This window comes from Myotis lucifugus, unplaced genomic scaffold, assembly GCF_000147115.1.
Source record: "Myotis lucifugus unplaced genomic scaffold, Myoluc2.0 scaffold_168, whole genome shotgun sequence".
Taxonomy (NCBI): domain Eukaryota; kingdom Metazoa; phylum Chordata; class Mammalia; order Chiroptera; family Vespertilionidae; genus Myotis; species Myotis lucifugus.
In genome coordinates this window covers 2,725,803-2,744,921 of record NW_005871216.1, presented here as the reverse complement: position 1 = coordinate 2,744,921, position 19,119 = coordinate 2,725,803, and the positions used below count along the sequence as shown (strand labels likewise).

Below are 19,119 nucleotides of genomic sequence, written 5' to 3'. Positions count from 1 at the left end.
AGGAAGGAAGGAAGGAAGGAAGGAAGGAAGGAAGGAAGGAAGGAAGGAAGGAAGGAAGGAAGGAAGGAAGGAAGGAAGGAAGGAAGGAGGGAAGGAGGGAAGGAGGGAAGGAGGGAAGGAGGGAAGGAGGGAAGGAGGGAAGGAGGGAAGGAGGGAAGGAGGGAAGGAGGGAAGGAGGGAGGGAGGGAGGGAGGGAGGGAGGGAGGGAGGGAAAAGACCTTTTCCTAACCTCTCCTTTTAGGTTGTCTTGCATTGCTCTATAGAAAATGTTTAAACTTCTTACTTTGATATATCATTCCCTCTGCTGTGCCTCTTACTTCCTGTCCAGCCTCAACGCACCCACCCTGCATGGGGGCCTCATTAAATTGCCTGTCATTTTCTCTGCATTGTCATTATTTGTGACTGTGTCATTGCACTTGTTCTTCCTTCTACAAGAATGTATTTTCCTAATTTTTCTACTTGGCAAACAACTAGCTCTGCTTGAATAATCTGTTCAACACCACCTCTCATGTTTTCCAATCCTCTAGAAAATTAGTAGCATTCTCTTTCTCTAGAGATGACCTGATGCCCCTCCATAACTGTGTTATTGCTTATTATTTGTACATCTTCCCCACAAACTGTAGTCCATTCAGTGACAGTGACTGTTATAATCAGTTTTCTTTCTCCAGGTCCCAGAATAGTTTGAGCACATGAGAGATCAGATTTGTTATGATACAACTTTTTAAACTCTCGGTAACAGTTTATTAAAGGGATATAAAATTTATTTAGTGGATCAAGACCTTTTTTTTTTTTTGGTTAATCCTCACCCGAAGGTATTTTTCCATTGATTTTTAGAGAGAGTGGAAGGGGAGAAACAGAGAGAGAGAAACATCAATGTGAGAGACACATTGATTGGTTGCCTCCCTCATGCACCCCAACCAGGGCCAGGGATCAAGCCTGCAACCGAGGTACATGCCCTTGATCAGAATAAAACCCAGGACCCTTCAGTCTGGGGACTGACTTCTATCCACTGAGCCAAACAAGCTAGGGCTTTTTTTTTGTAAAATAAAAATAGAATAGAAAAGATCAGAGTGCTTTCCATGTACAATGGGCAAATTTGTTCATGTAACTCTCTTCTCTCTCTCTCTCTCTCTCTCTCTCTCTCTCTCTCTCTCTCTCCATATATATATATATATATATATATATATATATATATATATATATCTCACATATATACATACATATATATGTCACATAAATATATACACATAAATATAATGTGTATATATTTATGGATACTTGAGTCATAATGCAAAATGCCTTTGCAACTGTGAATTACATTTTCTTAAAAGTGTAAAAGCTACCTAGTTAGGATACAGACTTAGCTTCTATAGTAGAGGCTCCAAAATAATAATGGTTAAGCTGATAGATTTTTACACTCATGTTCATAGCAGCATTATTCACAAAACACCAAGAGGTGGAAGTAACCAAGTGTCCATTGATGATGAACAGATAAAAATGTGGAGTATAATGGAACATCATTCAGCCTTAAAAAGGAAGGATATTCTGACACATGCTTAAACATGGGTAAACCTAGAGGCTATTATGCTAAGTGAAATAAGGTAGTTACACACACACATACACACACATAAAATACTGCATGATTCCACTTATATGAGGTATCAAGAGGAGTCAAATGCATAGAAACAGAAAGAAGACTGCTACTTGCCAGAGGCTGGGGAATAGGGAGAAATGGGGATTTGTTATGTAATGAATACAGAGTTTCACTTTCGCGCGTTAGAAAAGTTCTGAAGATTGGCTGCATAATAATGTGACTATTCTTAACACTATTAAACTATACACTTAAAAAAGGTTAAAATGATACATTTTATGTGTATTTTACCATGATTAGAATGTTGGGGTTTTTCTAAAATATATTTTTATTGATTTCAGAGAGGAAGGGAGAGGGAGAGAGAAATAGAAACATCAATGATGATAGAGAATCATTGATCGGCTGCCTCCTGAATGCCCCCTACTGGGGATGGAGCCCGCAACCCAGACATGTGCCCTTGACCAGAATCGAACCTGGGACTCTTCAGTCCGCAGGCCAAAGCTCTATCCACTGAGCCAAACCAGCTAGGGCTCTAGACTGTTTTAAATGGACGGTAAAAACATATATAGAAGTTTATATATCAAATTTGAACTGCGCTCTACAGAGCCCTTTGGATTCCAAGCTCTCTCCATTGTGTTGTTCTGATATATCTAAAATAATGTTCTTATTGGCACCATCAAATATGTCTCCCCAATGAGAAGGGAAGAAGGGTTCAAAAGCACACACCCTTCTTTTAAGGGTATGTTCCAATGATTAAACATTCCTCCTATACACTTTCTATTGGTCAGAACTTAGTCACATGGTCACACGTAGTAAAAAGGGAATCTGGGATATGTAGTCTTTGGCTGAGTAATCAGGTATCCAGCTAGAATCTCAATTATTGTAAAAAAGGGGGGGGGCAGATATTGGGAGACAATTAGCAGTTTCTATCATTTGTTGGGTGTTCACCTAAATCAGTTAATATAAATTTCAAAATATCCTTAAGATGAAAATAGATTTAGCCTCACTTAATAAGAAGAGGAAGCTGAGGCTCAGTCTAAGTAACTTGTAGCATAATTTTGTAGAGCAAAAGCTTACAACTAGAATTGTCTTATTCCAGGACCCGCTTTCCACTCTTATTACCTCCTTGACAAACAGGAGTCTATGGAGCCTACTATAATTTTAGCATTTTGATCCTAGTTATTCCACTCCTTAGCTTCCCAAGCTCAAGGAAAGGTATAGTACACAAGAACTTTCTTTTCTTTCTTTTTTATATTTTTTATTTTCAACATACAGAATTTAATACAGAAAGATGTAGCAAAGGTGTAGGGTCTTTTTCTTTATTGATTAAGGTATTACATATGTGTCCTTATTGCCCCATTGCCCACCCACACCCCAACTCATGCCCTCACCCCCCTGTTGTCTGTGTCCATTGGTTAGGCCTATATGCATGCATACAAGTCCTTTGGTTGCTCTCTTCCCCTTACCCCCACCCTCCCCTACCTTCCCTCTGAGGTTTGACGGTCTGATCGATGCTTCTCTATCTCTGGATCTGTTTTTGTTCATCAGTTTATGTTGTTCATTATATTCCATAAATGAGTGAGATCATGTGATATTTATCTTTTTCTGACTGGCTTATTTCACTTAGCATAATGCTCTCCAGTTCCATCCATGCTGTTGCAAAGGGTAAGAATTCCTTCTTTTTTACCACAGTATAGTATTATAGTATTGCATTGTGTAGATGTACCACTGTTTCTTAATCCACTCATCTGCTGATGGGTACTTAGGCTGTTTCCAAATCTTAGCTATGGTAAATTGTGCTGCTATGAACATAGGGATGCATATATCTTTTCTGATTGGTGTCTCTAGTTTCTTGGGATATATTCCTAGAAATGGGATCATTGGGTCAAATAGGAGTTCCATTTTTAGTTTTTTGAGTTAATTCCATACTGTTCTCCACAGTGGCTGCACCAGTCTGCATTCCCACCAGCAGTGCACGAGGGTCCCTTTTTCTCCGCATCCTCACCAACACTTGTCATTTGTTGATTTGTTGATGATAGCCATTCTTACAGGTGTGAGATGGTACCGCATTGTCGTTTTTGATTTGTATTTCTCGGATGATTAGTGACTTTGAGCATGTTTTCATATTTCTCTTGGCCTTCCTTATGTCTTCTTTCAAAAAGTATCTATTTAGGTCCGTTGCCCATTTTTTGATTGGATTGTTTATCTTCCTTTTGTTAAGTTGTATGAGTTCCCTGTAGATAAAAACTTTCTTTTCTTTTCAAGAAAAAGTGCAAGCTGAGATCGACAGAGTGATTGGCCAGTCACAGCAGCCAAGCATGGATGCTCGGGCGCTCATGCCCTACACCAATGCCGTCATCCACGAGGTGCAGAGAATGGGAAATATCATCCCCCTGAATGTGCCCAGGGAAGTAAACAATGCCACCACCCTGGCTGGATACCACCTGCCCAAGGTAACGAGGGACTCCAGCTTCTGATCTTAAAGCTTATTGCTTTAAATGGTAGGAATCTGAACTTGGAAAGTGACAGGTTCCTTTCCTAGGGAATCACTTTAATGGGGAGAGATATTATGCTTGTTTCAATATTTTTTATTTTTCTTCTGGTGTGGTCTTTAGAACGTTAATTCAACTAGGGTACTAATAGTTATTATGGCGAGGAAGGGGGACTCCTAGGTCAAATACGTCTAGGCAAAGACTGGCCTTTCTTTGCTGTGGGATTTCTCAGTGTTTTTACTATGAAAGGAGAATTGTGAATCTTTGTGGAGATGCAGCTGACTTTGCATGGAATCTTCTTCTTGGCCTTGGTAGAGCATCTCACAGGACTAGGGAGTTGCCAGAATCACTTTAGAAAATTTTGCTTCACAATCCTGGTTTATAGAACATTAAAATATAAAGGGACAATTGAGACCATCTGGGCCAACATCACATTAATGCTGGTGTTTCTAACGTAATATCCCGATAGGTGTTTTTTCAGCTTTTACTTGTAGCCCTGTGGTGGGAGAAACCAACCCAAGTGTGTGCAATATTAAGTATTAGAAAAGGAGAGGAAGAACACACACTTGTTAAGCAGTAATTATGTTCCAGGGACTACATAGTTTCTTTCAAAATATCTTAATCGGTCCTCAGAATAAGTCTGTTATTTCTATTTTATAAACTGGGAAGTACGGTCTCATCGCGATTCAGCTTGTGTAAGGTCCCTCAACTACAAAGTGCCAAGAGTTGGGTTCAAGAACCAGATCTGTTCTGATCCCCAGGCTCATCTTTTTTGTACTGCATCATGTTCTCTACACAGGAGTTGTTTGACTTTGACCTTAAAAGGATCTTCTTGCAATTGCTCTCAATTCATCCCTGTTTAATTCTGTGTCCTCACAAAGGAAATTCTGATCTCACTCTGCCCACCAGGCTTATGATCTCAGCAGACATCTCTCCTATGCCCCCTAGTGCCCTCTCTGCACACTGCACCTTTACAGCTCACTTGTTTTCTCACCACTTTGGTCAACCTCTGTGGTCCATTCCAGTTGTCTATGTCCCTCTGCATATGTCGTACCTGAAGACGAACTTAAGAGGCAGGACCAGGGGGGATTTCCCATTGTACACATTTTGGTCATTGTCCCTGCAGAGTCAGGAAAAGCCGCTATACCTGCAGCTATTGCATTTATGATTTCTTGCCGATTGACCATGTTATAGGTGAAGGCTGAGGTCTAAATCATGTCACAGGTGCTGCTTGCATTTTTATTGCAATTCATGTAAGCTCCAGGAACCATCTCAGCTCTTCCACTTATTTTTTTTAAATAAATATTTTATTAATTTTTTACAGAGAGGAAGGGAGAGGGATAGAGAGTTAGAAACATCAATCAGCCGCCTCCTACACACCTCCTACTGGGGATGTGCCTGAAACCAAGATACATGCCCTTCACCGGAATCGAACCTGGGACCTTTCAGTCCGCAGGCCGGCGCTCTATCCACTGAGCCAAACCAGTTAGGGCACTACCACTTATTTTTAACATCCACTTTAATGACCATCCTGGGAACCGAGAGATCTAAGTGACTAAGTTGTAGAGCAGGGGTCCTCAAACTTTTTAAACAAGGGGCCAGTTCACTGTCCCTCAGACCGTTGGAGGGCCAGACTATAGTTTAAAAAAAACAATGAACAAATTCCTATGCACACTGCACATATCTTATTTTGAAGTAAAAAAACAAAACGGGAACAAATACAATATTTGTATTTGCATGTGGCCCATGGGCCATAGTTTGAGGACCCCTGTTGTAGAGGCTAAGCTGCCATGGCTTTGATGTCAAGTAGACCTAATAGAAACCATGGCTCTACCTCCTCCAATATGTGACTCTGGGCACATTATTTAACCCCTCCGACCTTCAATTTCTTTAGTTGTAAAATGCATTAAGCCTACCTCACAGGTTGAAGTAAAATGAGGTCATGCATGTCGAATGTTAAATCTACTGCTTAGTATAGAGAGTACTTAAAGTAACAGTTATCCTTTATTAATTCAACAAATGTGCATTAAGCATCTGAAATGCTCAGGCCTGGGAAAACAAACCTGAGGAAAATAACCATGCAAGTATGTACTTAGAAACCATGACAACTGCCCCACTGAAAAAACTCCCACATCTATATAAAGATGCAGGCTGCTGGAATGGGGAGTGGTAGCAGGAGTGGTCAGAGGAGGCTTCCCAAGGAAGTGATGTTTGAGGTGAGGGCAGCAACATGCTGAAGAGTTAGGAGGAAAGACATTAAGACACTGAAAACGTTTTAAAAGGTACAAAATGAGGGGAACCGAGCTGTTTGAGCAGCTGAAAGAAGGCTGATGTAATGGGAGTGCAGGCAGAGACACAGTAGCCCAGACAGGGGTCAGACAATGGATATGTCACCCAAGAGCAATGGGAAGCTGGTGAAGGGTTCTATAAAGTTCAAGGCTGGTGGGTGGGTAGGTGGGTGTGACACGATTAAACCTTATTTGAAGCTCACTGGGCTTTCAGAGTATGGAGCAGATTGAAAGGGGGAAGAGAGGACGTAGACCATAGTAGCCAGCTATTATAGGAGTATAGGCAAGCAAGGGGTAGCCAGGAGTAAGATGGCAACAGTGGGCACAGAATGGAGGTGACAGAATTAAGAGAAATTTAAAATAAAATTGACCAGCCTCAATGAAGGCTCAGTGGGGAAAGGGAGGCATTAAGGAGGACTCTTGGGTTTCTTGATATGTACCTGTTGAATAGTGGTTCCTTTTACTGGACAACCTGATTCTATTATTAAACCTGGGCAGTATAGTAGACATTGGAGGGGAGAGAATGGAGAAATAGGGATGAATGAGACGTTGTTTACCTTGCTGGAACTGCCATGGTCACCACTTCACTGAGCAGCTGGGTTGACTTTGGTACAGTACTGACTGGCAAAGCTCTATGTTATTCTCTCATTGGTGCATGCGTGTCTGCTTCCAGGCCCTACACTGACTGGTCCCTGCAGAGAACATCCATATTGCAGTCAAGAGTAGCCATACTTCCCTAGGAAATTCCCAGCAGGCTTTGCAGTCCATCATTGCAAGTTGTACCATGGCAAGGAGGTTGGGGGTAGGGAGCTGGGCTCAGAAGACAATGGGTTGTGGAGGGTGAGGATATGGTCAGGCCCTGGCTTGGGAGCAGGGGACTTCCAGCCCTCTGCATGTGTGTGTTGCATGGGTCAAGCCTTGCCTGAGTCTTTGCTGCCTTCTCCAGGGGACCATGGTCATAACCAATCTGACCGCACTGCACAGGGACCCTGAAGAGTGGGCCACCCCCAACACATTCAATCCGGAGCATTTTCTGGAGAATGGACAGTTGAAGAAAAGGGACGCCTTTCTGCCTTTCTCAATAGGTGAGTTCTACAAAATAAGAGGGTGTGGATCTAGAACTCCTCTCCACCCTCCCCTGTTCCTCTCCCCGTCATCCTTTGCTTTAGCTGGAATGCCTCCAAACAGCCCTGCCCAGCATGACTTCCTGCTCCAGCTCAGGATTCCCAGGGCTAGCGTGGCTCCAGGCTGCCCTTTCTTCCTTAGTCCTTGCTTGGCAGGCAGGGCAGCCTGAAGACTCCAGCTTCATTCTGTTCTGTCCCCCGGAACACTGGGGACAGAGACGCAGACCCTGCCTCTTGCTCACAAAAAAAGGTTGGGCATTTGCCATCTTCACAGAATTTCTAAGGGCCACCCATTCACACAGAACTAGAGCCAATTTATAACGAGGGTGGGGAGGGGCAAGGAAAGGGGCTACTTGCTTATCATTATGGACATCAGGAGTGATGCTGAATGCCATCCTTGACTGGATGGGATTCTATTCTATCTGTACCCCCTTTTGCCTCTTTACATTTTAATTATGCTATTAAAAGTTTGGTTAATACATTTACAGGGTAGACAACTTAAATGGTGCAAAGGAGGATGCTGTGAAAACTCTCTCATGTTTCCAAGCAGCCAGTTTCAAAGGTTTTTTAAACTCATAACATTGTAAAACGAATAACAAAAATTCTCAGTATATTTCTTAGTGTTGCATTAGGCATGTCTCATGGGTTATTTCCTTAGTTCTGGAAATGTGTCCTGAGCCAGCAGTCAGCCCTGGGCATAGGACAATGAATGAAGTGGAAAAAACACCTGATCTCATGTAGCATGTGTTCAGTGCAACTTTACAGGGTCCATACTACTATCGCCACTTTAGAGATAATGAAACTGAGGCCTGAGGGGTCAACTGTGGCATCTTTTACGTCTGTCATTGTCTTGTTTATATTTCCCTTTTTTACACTTATTTTTTCGTTTTGCATTGAATATGTATTACTTAGGGAGAAAAATTATTACACACACAAGAGAGATGGTGGTAGTGACCAGTGACGGGTGTTGTAGCCCAAGCAGGGTGAGCAGGGCATTTGCGAAGGGGAGGGGACAGCAGAAGCCTAGAGTGGGTGTCAGAGCACCAGTAAGATGAGGCGGGATCTGTACAGCGTGTCTATGGTACTGATGGGAGATAAGTTATATACACAGGATACTGATCCAATAAGTAAACATATCGAAGATAATGGGGGGAAGTTACAAACAGGGAAGGGATGATAATAGAATCAACTCTGTAGTGTTGGACTGAAATAAGAGGTTATTGATACGAACTCAGATTTTTAATAGATTGGTAGGTAGATAGGTAGATACAGAAATAAATATAGATGTAAACATGGATGCATATATATCCTCACATTTAAATATATACTCGTGTTATATACACTAGAGGCTTGGTGCACGAATTCATGCACATTGAAAGGAAATTAGAAGAAATATTTTAATATCGCTATTCACCTTTTCTCTATAATAGAAGTGTCAACTGAATTCATGATCGACAATGACAGATCGAAACACACGTGTGCGATTGGCGCCAGTGAGAACTTTATATATTTAGATAAACTTGTTTAATTAGACCTACTTTCTGATTTAGCTAAACTTTTTCCAGCCCAGTGAAGCACCCCAACTTCTCTTTCAAATAATTAATTGTCAGCAACACAGCAGTTAAGTATCAACACAAAGCAGATTATTATTGTAGATCATGCAGGGAGAACAAAGGGTAAAATAAAATTTAACTGCAGCAGTGTTTGACTATATTCTGCGCAGTAAGAAAACCTGGAGTCATTTTCAAGGTCCATCATTTCTTCTTTTCAGTTGGGTCAAGTTTCTAAACTTTCTAAATCTTCATTTTCCAGCTAATGAAAAGAAAATAGGATTCTACTGAGTCTCCTATCTACCTACTCCAGGACTTCTGTGAGGATCAAATGAGATGAGGCAAGGGAAAATGCTTCACAAACATTTGGTTAAAGTGTAAAATATTTGCACCTGGCTATAAAGCAAGTCATGTTCCTTGGCTAAAAAAATTCCAAGGAGGCTAGTTGATAGGGAGAGGAAGCCAGGTGTTGTTACATGACATTATTACCCGGCACCCACCGCTACCATTTCAGGCCTGGGCTGTGGGCCACATTTTGAGCCATGGGGTCTCGGCAGTGTCGGCTGCGATTTGGTGGGGTATCGCTCTGGGGTGATGGTGGGGCCTGTGTCCCACTTGGGGGAAGCCGAGTGTTGCTTTGTTGGCGCCAGGTCTGCAGTGCCATTTCTTTGTAAATGGCCAGTGCACATCACTGCAGCTCCTGCATTGAGCATCTGCCCCCTTGTGGCCAGTGTGCATTACAGCAACCAGTCAGATGGTTGGAGGGACACTTAGCATATTAGCCTTTTATACATATAGATCCTGAGTTGCTCTACCCACTGAAATGCCTGGGAGCAACACCACCTCAATACCAATGAGCATGTCTAATGCCCAGATCTAATCATTATCCACTGAAAGGAACCAGGACTTTTGGGGAAATTGGCTAATTCCAGGTTGGGGAAGGGAAAGCATGAGATAAGCCTGGAACATTTTTTTTTTTTGTCCAAAGTAAGAAAATACCAGCTTGAATGCTCACTTATTAGCCAAACCTAGAGTATCTTGAGATCCAACACTAATAACAAATTTTAACCCCTTCAATAAAACAGGAGTTTGTGAATTCATACTGATATAAATAAATGAGTGCATAAATAAAATAGGGAGAGAGAGCATTTCCTTTAGTAGGATCCTAATAATGTGGAAGGAATGATGAAATTTTAAAACTTCCAATCAGGCAACCATTAGAGTAATTAATAATTTGGGCAAAAAATAGCAAAGGAAACTAGTCCAATGAGGAATGGTTATTAGTCTCAAAGTAGTATTTATTAGTTGCAAAGAGGAAAATAATAATTTTACAGGGGAGAAAGGACACCACCGTAATCAAGTTAAATTCAAGTTAAATTCACCAATAATGGGGCAAATCAAAAGCGTGTTCCACCTGATAGGGTGCAATGAGAAGCAGCAGCCTCCCCCAGAAACGCATGACCTCCCAACCTGAGTCTAATCATGAGGGAACATGAGAGACATTGACCAAATAATGGGTCTGTCATCTTCAAAGTGCCAAAGTCAGGGAAGTTGAGAAATTTCTTGTGTGATAGCCAAATGCAATTCCTGATACTAAACTGGGTCCCTTGACTAGAGAAAGGACATTATTGGGAGAATGGCAAAACCTGATTGAGATCTGAAGAGAAGATGGTGGGAATTTCCTGATTTGGTGGTTCTGCAGGATAACATCCTTATTTGAGGGAATTCATCCTGAAGGTTTCATGGGTAACATAGGCAATTTACTCTCAAATAGCTCAGGAAAAATACATTTTTTCAATATTATTCTTGCAAGTTTTCCATACATTTGAAATTATTTCAGAATAAAAGGTATGATGTGAAAAGTATCACAGTAAAGAACTGTAATACACAAAAAACTATTTTAGTAATGTTACCACCCACAAGATTTATTTAAAAGTCATCTTTTAAACTGTGTTCTTCCAAATTTCTTTTTTTTGATAAGAAACAGGATGAACTTACAGATAAGCTATTGTATAGCTAGAATCTGTATTATCCAGGAGATGTACTAAAATACTTTGTTTTGCTCTCTACAGTATTAAATTATTTGGATTCCACATGTAGCTCACGCAATATATAAAATAAAATTCCCATGTTAAGCACACATTTCCACCAGTGCCTCAAGAAGTTACTTAATTTTCCCCAAATCCCATGTCTAGAAAGTGGGAGGAGTAGAACTGGATCTCTGTCCTTCTACCTCTAGTTCTGAACTCACACAATAGGGACAGGGATGTGGCCTGGACAGGGCCATGTGTGAGCCGTGGAGCAAAGGATGCAGCCTAGGGCCCTGTGCTAGAAGCAAAGACACTACTGGAGGAAGGACGGGCAGGCCTAAGGCCCATCAAGGAGGGGGGCTAAAGCAGGTCCAGGGTAGAGAGCCATCCACATCAGCGAGGTCCCCGATCATCAAAGAGGAAATTATGAGCAGGGGAAAGAGGCCTTGTACTTTATACACTCTGCTCTGACATTTACTGGCTTATACTTTGGGGTAGTAATCCTTTAAGGTTTGAAAAAAATTAAGAGTCTTGTTTTCTGCTTCTGTCATTGTTGATAATTGATTTTTTAAAGCCTGTAGGCTAAACATCCACTTTCTAGGTCAACCAAGGCCTCCCACTTCAATCACTGCCTACAACCTGCACCTCCACCTGCCTGACCCCTGAAGGTACTGGAGCGAGTCCTGACATAAGTTGTCTGTGCTTTGTTTAAGCCTGGTGTCAGATTGAATGAGCCTCTGTACAGAAAGGCCCGGGGCCTAGCAGGCCCTCCCTCTGTTCAAGATTTAAAAGACTCTAGAGAAGATTTCAATCCCTCTGGGCACTGACACCAGCTGGAAAGATAACTTGTCTTATGTTCTTGTCTTTCAGGAAAGCGGGTATGCCTCGGAGAACAGTTGGCCAAGGCTGAGCTGTTTATTTTCTTCACCTCCCTTTTGCAAAAATTTACCTTTAAGCCCCCAGACAACGAGAAGCTGAGCTTGGAGTTCAGAGTGGGCATCACCATCTCCCCAGTAGACCACCGCCTCCGTGCAGTTCCTCGGGCATGAGGGCATTGGGGGAGGAGGGGGAAGGGAAAGCAGGAAGAATGGGCATGTCCTCCAAAGGCATGGGGACCTGCGCAGAAGGGAGGACCAGAGTGGAAACTGGATTCAAATTCAGTCTTATCTCCTGCAATGTAGCCTTGAACAAATCATGTATCTCTAGAAAACACCCCCAAAGATATTCTTAGAATAAAACCAATCACATCAGGCCTTGAACTTCCTAAATATCTGGGATCTTGCCTTCCATTTCTTTTTCCCAATCAGATCACCCAAGTAGGAGACTGAGAAATTGGCCAAAATACTTCACATAATATGATCAGTCTCCTCATCTGTAAAATGAAAGACTTTGGTGAAGGATCTGAGCTGCACTCCTGCTCTGCTGTCCATGTGTCCTGACTCCAGATGGTGAGGCGCTCACACACTCCGTGTGGAATACATGTAAAGCACCCGGCACTCATCCGGACCTAATGGATGGATTGGGACTCAGAGCCAAGAGTATGACCACAATTATGGTGAAACCATGGGGAATAGATGGCTGAAGTTTCTGGTAACGAAAAAATGACTCCTTTCTCCCCCTCAAAGCTCCTTAGAGGGATTCTAATATGAGATCTCTTCCTGCCCAAGCATTACACAGAGATTTCATCTGATTTGTACCTCTCTTATTTCTCGCCTAGTTTGAAAGCTCCAGGGCCCCTTCCCCTCTTCCTTTGCATCAGTGTCTGACACACCATGTGCAAGCATATGCCACTTTCTGTGGCACCTTGGCCAACGCACAGATTTTACTCGAAAGTAATCCAGGCTGTGAGTCTTTTCCCCACTGCTGTCCTGCAGAGAGACACAGACACATGCAAACTGCACTGTATATTAAAACTGGGTCCAGGGACAGAGGATTTAGAGCAGAGAAGGAGCAGGACACACGGAGTTAGTATGGAAGTGTGCCCAGGTCAGGCACAGGGGGCCTGCATGCAGTAGGGAGAGGGTCCAGCAAAGGGCCTCTCGGAATGCCCTACATATTTCCAGCCAGGAGCCAGGGGCTGGCTGGGTGACTAAGTGAGGAATCAGGACAGCTTCTTGGGCGAGGAAGCTGCTTTGTCAGAACAGGGAATTCAGAGCTCTAACTCGTGTCAACAGATGGTCCTTGGTGCCAATTCAACACCAACAGGAATTCACAATTGAGGTGCGGTAAAGGAAAGTGTATTCAGTGCAAAACAGCTCAATGGTGACACAGCAAGGCTGTGAAAACAGCAGGGCTGTGAGGCGGCCCTGTGGCCTTGCCCCTCTGCTCTGCGCTCCTCCACTCTGCACCCCTCCACTCTGCGCCAGTCTGCCTCTCTCTGCCCCTGTGAGGGGCTGTTTTCCCCTGCTCCAGTGACATGTCTTCAGTGTTTCTGCTCTAGCCAAGGACACAGTTTTCAGTGTTTGGTGGGAAGGGAAAGTGCACTCCTGAGCCAGAGGAGAACTGGCTTACATGACAAAAGTCCCGGCCCCTCCTCCCTGATTGGCCCATCCTCATGCAAATGAGAACTCCAATTCCTTATAGTTTGGTCCAAAAGGCATGGCCATATTGGTCAGAATGGAGCTGCTCCGATTAGCTGGTAGAGATGTTAATGGGGATATAGCTGTGCCACTTTATTGGGCGGGGAAGCCTCAGTCCTATTGGTTCAAACGGGATTCTAGGAACTCTTCAAGGACTGGTTCAAATGGCAGAAATAGTGTGCAGGAGGCAGGCAGCTTAGTGCAGGCTTCTCCCTGAAGTGCCATTTGCATGAGAGGACCATGTGCAGAAAAGGCCTCTAAGCTCTGTTTTTGTGGGGTTTTTTTTTCTAATATTTTTAAAAAATTGATTTTGAGAGAGAGGAAGGGAGAGCTGGAGATATTTTAGAGATCATCTCATTTGTTCCTTTCTCTTGGGAATCACAGTTCTGAAGTGTCAGTTTTCCAATAGTTGAAAACTTATTTTTATTTGCCTAATTTTCTGGTTGTTTATGATAGAAGGGCTAGTCCAGTGCCAATTACTCTTTCATAGCACGAAGCATAAGTTTCATTACCGTGTTTAGTTTTTATGCAATGTAAGATGGCTGAGAACAACTTTCATTTCCCAAGATAGTCATAATAACCCCCCCTCTGTATTCACACCCCTTTCAGTGTAGCTTGACAACTTCTCCCCATCAAAAGATGGACTCTGTGTACATTTCCCTTTCCTCTGGAGTGGCCTGCTGACTGACTTTGGCCATTAGAATGTGGTGAAATCACTTTTCTGAGCTAGGGCTTCTCCTTGCTCTTTTGGGACTCTGCGACCACCATTTAAATAAGCCCATGTTACCCTGATGGATGAGGAGAAACACATGGCCTCATTATTCCTGTCATGTTGCCCTAGATGACAGCTGGCCCACCACAGAGCTGTGCAAAGGGCCAACTGAGATGAACTAGACCCAACCATAACCAACAGCTGAATGCAGATGCATGAGTGACCCCATCCAAAACAAGAACTGCCCAACTGAATCCAGCCTGAATTGCCCACCTTAAATGATTATTGTTTTAAGCCTGGACATTTTGAGGTGCGTTGTTACATAGCAATAGTTAAGTAATACATTCCTTGAGGGCAGGAACGGTGTCTTTTTCAATATTAAGAACAATGTCTTTTTTAATATTAAGAATATTGGTAGGGACCAATAAAATGAATAAAATAAGGTACAATTGCCTGGCTTGCATGGCTAAGTGATTAAGCATCAATCTATGAACCAGGAGGTCACAGTTCGATTCCCAGTCAGGGCACTTGCCCAGGTTGCAGGCTTGATCCCCAGTGTGGGGTATGCAGGAGGCAGCCAATCAATGATTTTCTCTCATCACTGATGTTTCTATATCTCCCTCCCTCTGTGAAATCAATAAAAATCTACATTTTTAATTAAAAAGGGTCGAATCATTGTAGGCTGGCACTAGATTGTACCTATTGACTAAAATCAGATCTCTGCCACTACTCCTCTGTCCTGTCACCTCACTCCAATGTCCTATTTCTCAGTCCCAATGCCAACTTCTGTTATAACCCTTCAGTGACACAGTGCAAAATGCAGGCTTGTTCTTAGCTCACTGTTCCATTTCCCAGCTGGCTTTCTGGAATGGGGCCACTTATTCCATTTCCCCATGCTTATTTCTTAAGAACAGGCTAATGTTCCTAGATGGGTATTTTCTACTATTTGGGTCACACTGTGTTTTTGTGCATGCACCATGAGCTATCTGTTCTGCTCTGAAAATCTAACAACCTTTCCCTCTTACTTCTGAAACAGATACTAAGCAAGAATAAAGGGTCAAATGCAAAGGCTCACTTTCCAGGGCTGGCACTGAATCGTGACGGTGCCTAGTACAACTGTCAAGGTCAGAAAAAAAAGACTTCACCCAAATACATCAACGGTCCAAAGATAACACATAAAACAACATTAAAAGACTCAGTGCAGGGGGTTGGGTAGCATGGGGAGTCAGATAAACTGGGGTTAGGGCTCTGAAGCTACACTGGCCTGAATTCAATCCAGGTATTCTCATTTATTAATTTTTGCTTGCACATTAAACAGGACACTTTACTTTTCTGAACCCATTTCCCAGTCTTCAAAATAGAATTAATAATATCTGTGTGGTTGATGATGAGATTGGTCAAAAGAGCCACTATCCCTCTCTGGTGGCCTTTCTCTGTGGTGTTCCTCCCCGTGGGATGATTACACATAATCACCCTGATATTTGCAGGAAGGCATGTCATTTGTTTGGCCAATAAATGAGAGCACAAGTTCCATGAGTCTCTTCTCAGTGCTTAAGAGTGAGCTAGTAGTTCATGTTTCCATTTCCTTTGCCATGAAACTAGCAATGTCCTAGATAAGGGCCTGTCAGCCTACATCCAGGTGTCAAAGACATAGAGCAGAGCCATAGCTGATTCAAAATGGATATGCGATGTGAGAAATAAACCTATTTTATTGAGAGCCACTAAAATTTTGAGACTGTTAGTTACTATAGCATAACTTATCCTACACTGTCTGATAAATCTGTGAGGCCAAAACAGAAGGGGGAAAAATATATATATATACATATATATATATATATATATATATATATATATTTAGTATATTTAGTATATATATATATACCAGGCTGTCACTGGTAGTCTAGGTCAGTGGTCGGCAATATACTAAATTATATATAGTATATATATATAGTATATATATTATATATACACACACACTATGTTACTTTAATATATAAATATGAATTTATAATACATATACACTATATGTTATATATAAATATCATATATACACTGAGTGGCCAGATTATTATGACCGGTCAGACAGATTATTATGACCACCCCATCAGTACAATGAAGTGAATTAGTTATGCAAATAATATTAATAATAAAACCTTGAGAGTATTTGCTTAGGAAGTTTTCAATATTCAGTATTTTTGGAAGTGTCAATGAAGTACTGATGGGGTAGTCATAATAATCTGGCCGGTCATAATAATCTGGCCACTCAGTGTATATAAATATAACCGAAATATATATATATATATTAAAGAAAGGCATAGTGTACCTGACATATAATAAATTGTAGCTGCAACACTGTTATGGTTATTTCAAACAACACCTCTAGTTATGACACTGGAGAGCTTAATTCTCTACCTTTTTTCCTAGCAATTTGACCTTTTCCTCGTTGGGTTCATAGAGCAGTAAATCCTTCTCCCTACTGACACCTGGACCATTATAGGTTTTTTGGTAGGGCTGCCACATGTGAAAGCCCAGGAGGCTGTCACTGGTAGTCTAGGTCAGTGGTCGGCAAACCGCGGCTCGTGAGCCACATGCGGCTCTTTGGCCCCTTGAGTGTGGCTCTTCCACAAAATACCACGTGCAGGCGCGCACGTACAGTGCGATTGAAACTTCATGGCCCATGCACAGAAGTCGGTTTTCGGCCTGGGCGAGTCTATTTTGAAGAAGTGGCGTTAGAAGAACTGGGGGGTGGACATATAGAGAGGATGAACGAAAGGAGATAGACAAAACAAGTATACAAGACGAGTGTGGATGGGAGAGTTGGAAGGGGTCGACCTCAGCGAACGTACCTCAGATTGAGGACGTTTTTAGCAAAGGCCAGCTTAGGAGTACCCTAATTAAGTTAATAACAATGTACCTACCTATATAGTTTAAGTTTAAAAAATTTGGCTCTCAAAAGAAATTTCAATCGTTGTACTGTTGATATTTGGCTCTGTTGACTAACGAGTTTGCCGACCACTGGTCTAGGTGAACACTGCTCTCAGGAGTGGGGACTGTGAACAGCCCTATGTGCGGGCCTGCTCCTTAGCTGAGTGTATGACCATTTTTGGGATCTGAAACCTGCTCACCTCTTCAATCACATCTCTTGCCAAACGACCAATTCTCTACACAGGACAATCTGCATGTCTTTATATAAAGTACCAGAGGCCCGATGCACGAAATTCTTGCAAGAGTGGGCCCTCCTTTCCCCGGCTGCCGGCACCGGCTTCCCTCTGGCACCAGGGACCCGGGCTTCCCTCCAGCCACCAGCTTCCAGAAGGATATCTGGTCTAATTAGCATATTACACTTTTATTATTATAGATGTTTTCTGCAAGAAACGTCTAATCACACCTGGCAGACTCAACTTTGATGTCAACTCCTCAATGACATTTTTCTTGACTCTCCCAGTCAGTTGCTCCCTCCTCCATCCATTCTCTGAGAATGTTAGTCAAAAATTTTAATTTGCTATTGCCATGTAATCTCCCAATTATACTCAGCGTTGCAGAGACGATTGTGCCTTGCTCACACAGGTTCAGTACCTAATGGTTTTGATGCATAGTAGATGCTCAGAGAATGTTTGTTGAACCTCGGGGTGGGGAGGAGCCAAGGGACTGAGGCAGAGCAGAAATATTAATGCTTCAGTGTGTCAGAAGTTTCTGTTACTATGCAGCAAGCCATTTACCTCTCAGCACCTTAGTTGCATATTCTGAACAATGTGGACTTCAAAGATTGCTCACTAAGACCCCTTCTACTTCTAAAAATATGACCTGGAGGGAAGAACTTCTCAAAGGGCAAAGTGACCTCCCAAAATTCACTCCTCTGTAAAAACCCTGAGAAGACTAGCAAACTTGTCAAAATCAACATTTCCAGAACTATGGAGATTAACTGAATTTTTGCAACAATCTGAGCACTTAAGAAAAAAAAAAAAGCCGGATCTCAGTAAGAAGTGAGCTCTGTGGCATTTTAAAATAGCCAAAGCAATCCTGAAAAAGAAAATTTAGGACTCATATTTCCTAATTTTAAAACTTACTACAAAGCTATAGTAATCACAATTGTGTGGTACTGGCACAAGGGCAGACATGTAAACCAATGCACCAGACTTGAGTGTTTAGGAATAAAAGCATTCAGGAAAGGTCAGGTGATTTTCAACAAGGGGGCCAAGACAATTCAATGGAGAAAGAATAATCTTTTTAAAAAGCTGTAAAATTATCTCAAAATATGTAAAAATGATCTCAAAATGGCTCACAGACTAGTATAGGATGTAAACTTATAAAGATCCTAAAAGAAAGCATAGAAGGAAATCTTCCTGACTTTGGTTTTCTTAAATATAACACCAAAAGCACAAGTAAAAAAGAAAAAAATTGATAAACTGGAATTCGTCAAAATTAAAATCTTTTGTTCTATAAACAAAACTTCCAAAAGAAGGGACAATCCACAGGAGAGTATAAAATTATTTATAAGTCACATATCTAATAAGAATTTGAATCCACAATAAATAACAATACAAAAACAAACAGACTAATTTTGCATGGGGGGGGTGGGGTCCTTAGCCAGGCCTGCACCCTCTCACAGTCCAAGAGCCCTCAGGGGATGTCTGACTGCTGGCTTAGGCCCACTCCCCATGGGAAGCGGGCCTAAGCCAGCAGTTGGACATCCTTAGTGCTGCTGCGGAGGCAGGAGAGATTCCTGCCACTGCCGCTGCACTTGCCTGCCGTG

General features: G+C 42.2%; 2 protein-coding genes across 2 annotated transcripts in view; one reads left to right on the top strand and one right to left on the bottom strand.

Annotated features, from left to right (window-relative positions):
- Positions 1-12,345, top strand: part of LOC102439141 (cytochrome P450 2J2) — a 25,481-nt gene extending 13,136 nt beyond the window's left edge. Inside the window, exons 7-9 of the mRNA XM_006096115.3 lie at positions 3,857-4,044; positions 7,318-7,456; positions 11,946-12,345. Coding sequence (XP_006096177.1) covers positions 3,857-4,044; positions 7,318-7,456; positions 11,946-12,124 — 506 coding nt within the window. The 3' untranslated portion in view covers positions 12,125-12,345. The remainder of the gene's footprint in view (positions 1-3,856; positions 4,045-7,317; positions 7,457-11,945) is intronic.
- HOOK1 (hook microtubule tethering protein 1) overlaps positions 1-19,119 on the bottom strand; it is a 98,179-nt gene that overhangs the window by 15,982 nt on the left and 63,078 nt on the right. The window lies entirely within an intron of this gene.